This window comes from Notolabrus celidotus, chromosome 7, assembly GCF_009762535.1.
Source record: "Notolabrus celidotus isolate fNotCel1 chromosome 7, fNotCel1.pri, whole genome shotgun sequence".
In the NCBI taxonomy this organism is placed as follows: Eukaryota; Metazoa; Chordata; class Actinopteri; order Labriformes; family Labridae; genus Notolabrus; species Notolabrus celidotus.
In genome coordinates, this window is record NC_048278.1 from 22,985,411 (window position 1) to 22,996,289 (window position 10,879).

Sequence of the window (10,879 nt, forward strand, 5' to 3'; positions counted from 1 at the left end):
AGCTGTCCTATCCATTAAATGCAAAAATGCCCCAAAATACAATTTTATGTTGGAAAAAAAGACAGTGTTCAACACTTTTTTACAAGTCTAAGTCCTACAATCCAACTATTGAAAATTAAAAGTACAGAAGGAACAAAGATATTATCAGTAAACTTTGATTATCACATACAACTGCCTAACAAGCTGAATGGCCTCTCTGTCAGGGTGTGTGTACATGTACATTACGTATTGTCTTGTATTGTGTGATAATTCCTAGACTCTAAATGTTACTTCCACATTTTAAATGTAAGTCTAAACGTCAGAACATTTTGTATTTATACGACTGTTATACCTGATAACAGTAAATGTTTTGTAACATAATCCCTGTCTTTTTTCAGCTTCATTTTTCTTCTCATATTTTTCTGTTTTCGTGCAGTTCCTTTATTTTACTGTTCTGCCTCCTGCACAAACGCCTTTATGTAGCTGTTTACTGATCTGTGAGTTTAATGACAATCACCAGACTGAACACAACGTAAGGAGACCAGTCACACTATCACCCTGATGAAGGCTGGGTGCCAATTTAACAGCAGGTGAAGTTAGAAATCAGAGTTTAGCAAGAACCATTAAGTAAAAACTACGACTTTCCAGCAAAAGCAAAATGTAACCATAGAAACACAGCAGTTTCATTACATATGTTGAATTTTCTGAATGTGAAACAAAGCAACAAGGTTAATATCTTCATCACAGCCCCTTTAATTTAACATAATTCATTCAAATCTGAATAATTTATTGATGTTTTTCAACTTAATCCCATTAACCATGAACAAAAATGCCTTAAATCATAAATTATGCTCCTTTAGTGGAGACGTCTTGTGAAATTACTCACACAGTGTTATTATTAGCCTCCTCTTAACACAATCTCTCTCTCTAAACACACACAGGAACTGGAATGTATGGCACTCTTTGTCTAACTACCATGCAAAATCACCTGATTTATCTGCAGCACTTTCCGATGTCACACTGTCTGTGCTCGTGACAAAAGTGGCCCTTGTTGTTGCTCACCAGATAACCAAACCGGCTCACGGAGCTGGATCTGAAAACACGCTCTCTCAACCTTTTGTCCCCCCAAAAACAAAGACCTGCACTTTCTCTTGGCAAATGATGCCTTAATTGTGCAAGTTAACAAGCTTGCACTTTTTTCCCATGAATAACAAAGAGTTTGGTCCCACTGTGTTTCTTTTTGTTTGTTGTTTTTTGTTTCTTTGACTCTCTTTAGCTCCTTTCTTTGGTGTGTTGTTGCACGCTTGTTGGACTGTTCCCATGCTGTTCTCCGCCGCCATATTTCTGTACAGGAGAAAACTTAACAAAACAACAGAAAAAACACAAAAGCAAGCAAAAAAGAGGGTGTGACAGAGATGCTGGTCCACAGTGGGATACTCTGTACAGTATTCATCATGTCTTCATTAATATTGAAGATGTATTTGACCCTTCCATGCTCTTGCTCCTTTAAAACACTGCCTCCTTTATTGCTCTATTCATTTTTGGCACAAATATCTCAATCCTAAATGGAGGTAGTGTTGAATAGGACATCTTTGTGGATTTGCATAATCTGGTGGCATTTCTAGCGAACACATCGAGAGGTTGTGCCAAGTGCAGAAAGGTGAAGGCCTCATCTCTTGGCAGGGGGCAGGGGAGGAACACAGGCAAATTTTAAGGCTGATATTTTCTGCCTTAGGTCATTTGTTTTCCTGCAGGAGCAAAATAAATATATGTTTCTGCAGAATTTATTGATTTATTTATTCATTTCCTGCTAATTTAAAGAAATTTGTCCCTGTCTGAAAGAAAAAACGCTCATCATCCAATCAAAAACAATCACTTCTCACACTCTCACACAATCAAAAGGCCTTGATATGTGCCGTTTGTTTTCCTCCCCTCCTCACAGACCCCATTCATGTCTGCTCTCTTCTTCTTCTTCTTACAGTGGCTGTCTTTCTCCAGACTCCGCTGGTGCCAAGGCTGTAGCATGGCTGCCTCTCCCTCTGATGGGAAACTGTTGCTCATGCACTGGGTTGGCTGCCAAGTTTTGGCATTATTGGTACGAGGGGGGGGGTGGGGGTAGAGAAAGGGGGCCCTTTCAGCCCTGTGAGATAGTGCTATCTGTTGTGGGAATGATCTTCATCCTTTTCTTTTCTGCCCTTTTTTCTCCCTCTCTCCATCTCGCACTGTATCTGTTTTACTTACTTACTTCTTACTCACCCCCCTCCCTCCCCTCTTCCCTCCCCCCCTCCTCTCTGTGTCTCTGTCTCTTCATGCAGGAGATCAGACGGCCGTCCTGAGGTGAGCCGATGCCACTGCAGGACTTTGATTAGTAACCAGCACTGACTGTTGGATTTCTCACAGCTTGTATACTTCTTGGCTTCAGTCCCAATGCTTCACTGTATAAGCACACACACACACACACGCACACACACACACACACACACACACACACACACACACACACACTCACACACGCACACACACTCACACACACTCACACACACACAAACACACACACACACATACACACTATAGCATAGTAAAGAAAAAGCAGATTTGCTGTTGTTCTATTAAGCTTGGCTAACTGTCTGAGTCTGACTTCTGGGCTCATACGGCTACAAAGATTTTAAAAAAAAACGTTAGCTCTCAGACACTTGTTGGTTCTTCTTTTTTTTTTACTTCTCAGAAGAAGAATTAGGCTTTTTGGCAACTTTAGTAAATTCCCTTTCTTTCTTAGAGGCTCAGAGGCTATATCTAACTGGTGGTTAGCTTAGTTTAGCATACAGACAACAAGCAGTGAGAAGCTGCTGGCCTTTCTTTGTCAAGAGATATGATGATCTAGCTACCAGCTATTGAAAGCTTACATATTAACATACCCCATCTTGTTACTTTATCTAAATTAAAATGTTGGTGTAAAAGTGAAAGTTGACTTTTTTTCTAACATTTTCCAGCAGAGACTCCAACACTGAATGTCTGCAAGACAGTAAAGATGTGATATATGCTAATATTAAGCATTTAGCTATAGTCCTTTTTCAAATTTTCAGCATTTTATTGACATGCAATACTATAGGTCATTTTTTTGGTTACTTTTAAATTTTGTATAGTTGTATAGGTGGTGTTTTGCTTAGCTGTAATCATTAACTTGCATTGTATCCTCCAGGTGTATGCTAGATGTCACATTTCACTATACAGTCTATACAGTGGAAATAAGTTCTTGTAATGTGACAGGAAGCGTTATAAAATATTAAAGGAAATGTACCCCACTGAAAAGGAATATTTCTACCCGTTGGTTATTGTACAGATTAAACAAACAGGCTGTATTGCTGTGAATTAGTAAAAACAGGAAGGTCGCACTCCCCTGTTTTTAGTCTTTGTGATAAGATAACCAGCTGCTAAGAGCTCCATGTTTAATGGACAGACATCTACTCTTTTTCTGAGTCTCGACAGAAATCACAAATATAACAGGTTTCCCAGAAATGTTAAACTATTCCTATAAAAATGAAGATAAGTCTTATCACCGGGTTATGGCCCTCAGAGGTAACATTCACCTGTATAGCTGCATAAATTAAGCTGTGCATTCTTTCTGAGGGTGGGAGACATTTTTTAGATAATTTCTGTAAGCAGAACATGAAAACACTCAAATAAAGGATCAATACATTTATTTGCACACATAAATGCTGCATATGACATCTGATTTATATTACTGCCCTTGACTCATTATCCAAAGCATGATAAATATAGTCCACACCAATTCAATCTAATATTGCACCTTTTCAACTAATGTGACAGAAATATTTTTTGAGTTTTAAAATATGCTAACTTTTAAAACTAGACAATTATAAAGAATATGAACATCTAATGAATTCATATGCTGAGCCATACTACCACTACAAAATAATATGATGGGTATATTATGAAAGAATGGTACAAAAATGACACCCCAATAGATCCACATGTATAATGTTTTGGATTGTTAATGAAATAAAAAGGTATCTAAAATAGTGCAACTTTTTAAAATTCTGATCCACTTATAGAATAAAAACATATCCATTAATAATGTCCAAGACTAATGTTGCCTTCATTATCTCTCTTTTTTTACAAGTGTCTCATAAACATGCATGCTGTCAAAGTCACACTTTGTGTTTTGATGCTCCAGTGATGAATAATTTTACAGAGCATGTTGTTAAAGTTCAACATGTGATATTAATGTGAAAGACAAACATTCTCAAACCAAAGCTTTTCCACTGCTGCTCAGTTTACATGACAAAACATGACCCGAGCCCTTTTTTATTCCTGCTCAATTTATTATTATTCATGTGATGTGTTGCGGATAAATCTCCTTCATCTGACTGAACATGAGTCTTTTCTCTTGCTGCTCAGTCACCATTTCAACCAATATTGGGCCTTCAGGGATCCAAGTATTCTTTTAAAGCCTTGTTCTTTTGTTTCTTTGTCACTTTTCCCATTCTACATGGACACTGTCTTTCACTGCTTTTATTTGCTCTCTTGTTGCATGCCTTTTTTTCAGTCAGAAGCTGGTTAATGTGTTTTTTTTAAACTATTCATGCGATTAATGTGGGCTTATCCATACATTTGTCATCTGGCATTAGTTATTCATCAATCATTTGTGTCCAACGTGTAAACAAATATATGAGAGTACCTAAAGCACATCTTGTAAGATGTCTTTTAGCAAAGCAGCCAGGTATTTCTGCATGTAACTTGTCAAAAAGAGAGATGTGTGATGATTTTCTGTTGGGATTTTTCAAAAGGAAACTGTTAAGAGAAAGCTGTTTTCTTGAAGTCCTCTCAGAGAGAAACTTTGATTTCATGCTGATGATTATTTTTCTTCGTAATCACTCAAGGATTAAGCAGAAGGAGGCAGAGATTGTTCCCCTTTCAGACGCGCCACAATGGGCCTGCTTAGTTAAGAAAACAACAAGGAGTCCCCCCCCCTTTCTCTCCTTTTTTAACTTCTCTCTTTATAATCGAACACCTTACAACTTACTTAAAGAAACGCAGAAGGAGCCTGGAAGAAGTCTAATGCAGTTATTGAGACTCTGCGGTCACATGTATTAGACACAAGCTTGGCAAATACAGTCCTCTTTCATTGGAGTAATTGCTCATTCTGTGGGAGGCAGAAACCTTTTCTGTCATCAATATGTTGTTTATCATTTGACAATGAAGTGAAAGTGAAGCTCACTGTGATTTCTGTCCCTGTTGAGTAAATTGTTTCTGACATTTTAGTCACTGATGTGTGAGCCTGAAATAGCACATTTTACATGTAAATAAGAACCAAGTTTCACGTCTTTGGAGAAGATCCCTCTTTACTTCTGATGAATAGTCAACCTAATTTCCCTAAACTTGGCTTAAGCTTGCACACAAGTCAGCTTTGATCCTGTTTTTGATGCTTTACTCTGTAACTCTTCAAGATCCTAAAAAATGAAACCTTTCATTTCATTCACTCTAACACCTCGTATGAAAACTTATATCAGTTATTTCCCTTTATAAGATCAGAAAATGTTTTTGTGTTTTGTGAAAGACTTACATTTTAAGAAAGAGGAAGAGTGTTTGGTGAATTAATGGTTTTGTTAACTGCTGGTTTGTTTAAGTGAGGAACGAGTGGCCCAATGGAAACTCAGGCTCACGTCTGCCCCCCGTGACACCCCTGAATCACCAATGATGAGGACATGGACAAGCCAGTGTACCAGGCTGGGGAAAATACTTGACACTTGTGCTACATAGTAAAGGTTTTTCTGGCTGTTGGATCAAGTTTGAGCTCAGGCTGCTTTCTGATAATTGATCAAAATTCTCAATCTACAATAATTTACACAAACTTTCACAAGTCAGTTTTAGTAAACTTGTTAGTCTTTTTCTTTTCAGCAGTAATTTAAAGGACATTTTCACTGTTTGTTCTCTGAAGGTTTTATATTCTAAGACATATTTTCCCAAAGTTCTACTTGAACATATTTCTGTCCTATACCAGTTTTGTGTCCATCATGAACAATGAAATCAGTGAGGAAACAGTCTTATTACTGGTCTCTGAATTTACGCAATCAAAGCTTCACCCAACCACTTCAAATAGAGAGTCACTGATAACAAAACAAATTAAACTGTCGTCAGAAATATTTATTTACAAACTGTACAGGTGCTCTTTCCATCATTCACAAATATATAAATAAAAACATCCATAAAACAGGTATATCTTTACATGGCGTGCTGCGCACTGTGCAGACTGAACGTGTTGGCGTGCGTGTGACCGATGAAGTTGAAATAGTGGTGATCGAGTCCCTGCACGGGTGACAAGTATCCCGCGTGCTGCTGTGTGTGCGCAGAGAGCGGCACTGCTGGATACGAGATGCCCGGGCTCCGCGCTGAGCCGTGCCATGAGAAGTGTCCCGCTGGACTCTGCTGGTACACGGACTCCGAGGGGCTGTGGCTTTGGTGCTCCGGAGAGGAGTGCAGCTGACCGAGGAAGTCACACGGTTCCGGCATCGAGCCCACGGAGCCGAACACGGGCTCTGTGACCGCGCGGGACTTAGACTGTAAAAAGGCAAGGATCCGCGCGTACTTGATGTCTTTGGATTCAGCTCTGTCCTCTGTGGTTAGGTAATGCACCAGGTTCTTCATACACTCGTGGTATCCGTAGTGGAAGTAGTTTGCAAACTCGGCCAAAAGTTCACCTGCAAAACAAAGTGAGGAGCGATTACAACTCTGTCTATGTGAAATACCATACAAGTGCTGCGTAAAGCTAGAACCGCACCAATTTTTAAAAGAACAAAGGCGACTTGAAACTTAAGAATAAATCACTTAGATTCTAATAAACTTTTCAGAGATGTCCATAGACTACGATAAATGTGTAGATGATATGCGTAAAATGTCTGAGCTTTGTGAAAACTTTACGCACCCTTTTCTCTCCCCCGGGGGAAATCCGCTGAGTGGAGCGCGCGCAAGTATTGAACTGTCATCTCCAGGATCTCAGCCTTCTCCAGTTTTCCAGAGTTCTGGTAAATAAAGAAAACAGCATTATTATAACGTTTGATTGCTATTATAACGAGCAGAAAATATGATAAGACCTTTCTTTCAAAATCATCAGTGCTCTATCATACAACGTAGTTAAAGTACCTCTTATACAAATTACATTGTTTACAATACCTGTTTTGCCAGCGCCATTGGTACAGTTTTTCCTAATTCGTTAAGGCAGCGGTTAATGCGGTCCCGTCTTCGTTTCTCGATGACTTTGTGAGAAATGGGAGTTCTCTGTGAAAATACGGGGAGAAAAAACATACAAATATCAACACAACACATATTACAATCAGGTATTTTTTTTAATGAGAAACACGACGAATAAATCAGCTACAATAACACGATGTCAAAGAAAGGAATCGTCATCAGACACTTGGTGATAAGATACAAAAGATCTGAAACTCCCGGAGAGTTTTGCGCGCCGTGCGCGCTGTGCTCACCCAGAGCGCGCGGCTCAAATCTGCGCTCCGAGAAGTTTCTACATGTCTGAAGCCTTACTGGTGTTGTATGAAAACTCATTTGAGTAAATTTAGCTGAACACATGCGTGTGTTACCCAATTATTGACTTAAAATCAATAAATAATCCGTGAGTGCCTGATTATAACGGATACTTCTGAAGCGCGCCATAGTTATCCTGTAACGCGTGCCACCCAACCGGTGAACAAGAGATTCCCTCCGTACTGGCATGAAAATGGCTCCAAGGTTTAGTTAAAAGATATTTCATGTAAAAATTTAAATTCAAAATTCCATAAAGTAACTCAAAAGTGTTAAAAGTGGAGCAGTGTCAAAGTGGTTTAGTCCTCATAGAGCAGAGCGCACGTGGAGCGCGTACCTTTCTGTCTTTCATTTTAGATGCCATGGATGAATTTCTGACAAATTTCTTGAAAAATCAGTTCAGCTGGACGATGGGTAGATGTGTCGCTCTGGCAGGAGATGAAGCAGACTGAGGTTTGATGGGAAAGCTTGTCCTTATAAAGGGATCATCCAGGGGACTGTGGCATTCATGGCGTAAATTATTCCATGGGATTAGAGCCGTGCATTTGGTAAATGTGTGCATTTAGGATCAGTTAAAGAAATAGTAAAAATCTAAAGCCATGGGCTAGCAGGGGGGCAAACCTGCTTTGTTAATCCACGTGGCTTTTCAAAAGACACGTGATTACTTTTGGAATATTATTTGCATAGTAACAACCCAGGCGGGAAATAAGAAGTGAGCGTTGGGATCGCCTGATCCGGCGGGGCGCACTGTGCGCACTGAAAACAAAGCCGGCGAAAAAAGAAACCCTCTTTCTTCGAACTCGCGTTTCTCACACGATCGCCTGTTTACAAATCCCAGCAAGCTATCTTAACTCTCGTCCAAGCCGGGTCCGAGTTTTAAGGCCTGTCCAGTGTCATTAGAGTAATTAAGTAAGCCTTTAATAGGCTGTTCCGCCAAGTTCAGGGGAGATCTTTTGGAGACGGAGTCCCCCCGTTTGTTCTCGGCGTTTCTCACACGACTTGCTGACACGTCCATCTTTTATGAGAGATGGCAAGCTTTTTGTTTACATTCTTTATTTTGTTGGACTCCTCGGCAGGTGTGTGATTAGCCCTGGCACACGAGCGTCGTCTGCGTCAGGGCCAGCGTCTCCAGCAGCCTCTGGCACACGAGGGTTACCCACCACTGGAGACTCTTTGGAGAGGCTCAATTTGTATCCTATTATCCTATAAGAAAATGTCTATTCAGTCGAATGAATAGTTTCATTGGCCTAAATTTTAATAATGCTGTGAAAGAAAGGGAGAAATAAAGAAGAATGCAGCTGGTGTGAACGCGCATTATTCCCCGTCACCTGCAAGATGGGTAGCCTGGAGACCCCTATTCATTTGCCTAATTTCGGTCAACTTAACAAACTTTGGGAGAAATTATACTGCCATTGTTATGAAGGGTGAAGCTTTCTGATCGAATTAACAGCATGTTTTGATCCGGTAAATGTCATTAGAAAGAAAGAAACAATCGCGTTTAAAGGGGCCTGGGTAATGCGCCAAGTGGAGACGCCAAAGCGCAAACTGCACAAAGGCTGCTAGTAAATGCCACAGGGGACTTTTGTACCCTCACATTGCTCAAGTTTTTCCCCCCAAACAAAGGGCATTATTTTATACTTGAATACATTTCATACAACAATTGGCTGTTTTCTTCAAACATATTTTCACAGCAAGGTTAACAACAGGTTTATTGTGTGCGCTCCACACAGACTGAAACTACTCTCATGCGCCAAAACAGTTTGCTCCAATTCTTCTGCTTTCTCTTTTTGTCACTGAGAACGTTTTAATCTGGAAACTTTCCCTTTGCTGGGATATATTTGATCCTGTGAGTGATGTCGAAGAATAAAACGCAGCGGAGATGGAGAAAGAAAGGCTCACAAGACATCTGAAGAGTTTGGAGAGTTTTTAGAGCACCATGGAGAGAAAAGCGCGAGCGAGCGGGACGGGGGCATAAAATCCAATTACTTGACTGTGCAGTTTTTAACACTTTTTATATATGTATCCTTTGAAATATGAGGGGACTTGTGTGGTGGTGCTCTTATTAAAAACTGAACAAAATACTGGAAGTTTTTACTGAACGACTTTCTAACACCAAGTGTTGCGTCAAAACGAGGCCAAATGATGCGTCAGGATTTGTTGTACTGTGATGTGAACTGTATTTGTGTTTTACATATTTTTTATGCCGTCTATGTAATTGAGTGTCTGATGTTTTTAAGTGCATAAGATGGTCTCTTATTCACTTACATATTTTTTTATAATATTTTTTAACACTAGTGTTTTTGGCTAATACTAAAAATGGTAGCATAATGGTTGTGATTGAAGGCTTTGGGTTGTTTTGGAAAAGTTGTTCTATGAGCAATACCATACACGTGTACAAAATATTAATAACATTTCTACACAAAGTATATTTTTGAATGGTTGCAAGTGTTTACAAATGTTATGGGTTTTTTTGCATTTCCAAATTTTGATGTTTTTTTAGATGTTGATTGCATATTACGTCATGATAGGTGACCCTTATAAGCGTAAGCCTCTTAAACAATTTAAGAACAATATGCAACAGGAAATAAGTATAAACAAGTGTGAACAAGTGTGAACAAGTCTTGTTTGGAGACCATGAGGAAGAAAAAATTATGGTGCTGCCATTATTTTCCTCTATATGTATCTTGTGTTGTTCCTGCGTAAATCTTGTTCCATAATATAGGAGTGAATATATCTGGAGTACAAATCAGTTTTACTGTGAATGTGGGTATTGTGTATAGTACTCACATTTATATATAATGTAGGTTTTCTCTCTGTATTACACCTGGCTGCACGTTCAGAAAAGACTGGTCCTGTTGTCAGTGAATGATGTCACTCAGGTCATTCATGTATCGTGGGATTTATATAAACCAAACCACATCAGTCAGTGTAATTATTGCGTTTGCCCCGTTCCCATTCTGCACAGAGTAAGAAAACACTAACACAGATTGGTATGATTCTTATCTTGTTTAATCTATTGAAGCCATCAGAAAACAGAAGCAGTGATATCTGCATGGACTTGAAACGAGCGTTGTAGCCAGGAGAGGACTATTTGTCCTCATTATATCAAAACATGTACAGTGCAATACGTTATACCTTTAAGTATCAATACAGACACATTGTTGACAATATCTTTATACTACGGTTTAATCTTTTAGTATTTTTCCCCATAGAAACATAATCATTTTCTGTTTGGCTGTATACTAATAACTTGTCTGTTCAGTGAATTGGTGATCATGTTTATTTTTAATCTTTATCACAGCAACTTTCTACACAAATTACAAAAGCAAACATCGAGCAGAGC

The 10,879-nt window shown here is 39.2% G+C and overlaps 1 protein-coding gene across 2 annotated transcripts; it reads right to left on the minus strand.

Annotated features, from left to right (window-relative positions):
- Positions 1-6,129: 6,129 nt before the first annotated feature.
- Positions 6,130-10,424, minus strand: helt (helt bHLH transcription factor). 2 transcript variants are annotated; one of them, XM_034688519.1, is made up of 4 exons: positions 10,324-10,424; positions 7,171-7,275; positions 6,923-7,019; positions 6,130-6,698 (listed from the first exon to the last, which is right to left on the minus strand). In XM_034688519.1, exons 2-4 carry the CDS (start codon positions 7,186-7,188, stop codon positions 6,223-6,225), a joined length of 591 nt encoding a protein of 196 aa, XP_034544410.1. In that variant the 5' UTR covers positions 7,189-7,275; positions 10,324-10,424; the 3' UTR covers positions 6,130-6,222. The 2 variants fall into 2 exon arrangements, with proteins under 2 accessions (XP_034544410.1, XP_034544409.1); XM_034688518.1 differs by lacking the exon at positions 10,324-10,424 and adding an exon at positions 7,874-8,211.
- Positions 10,425-10,879: the final 455 nt, after the last annotated feature.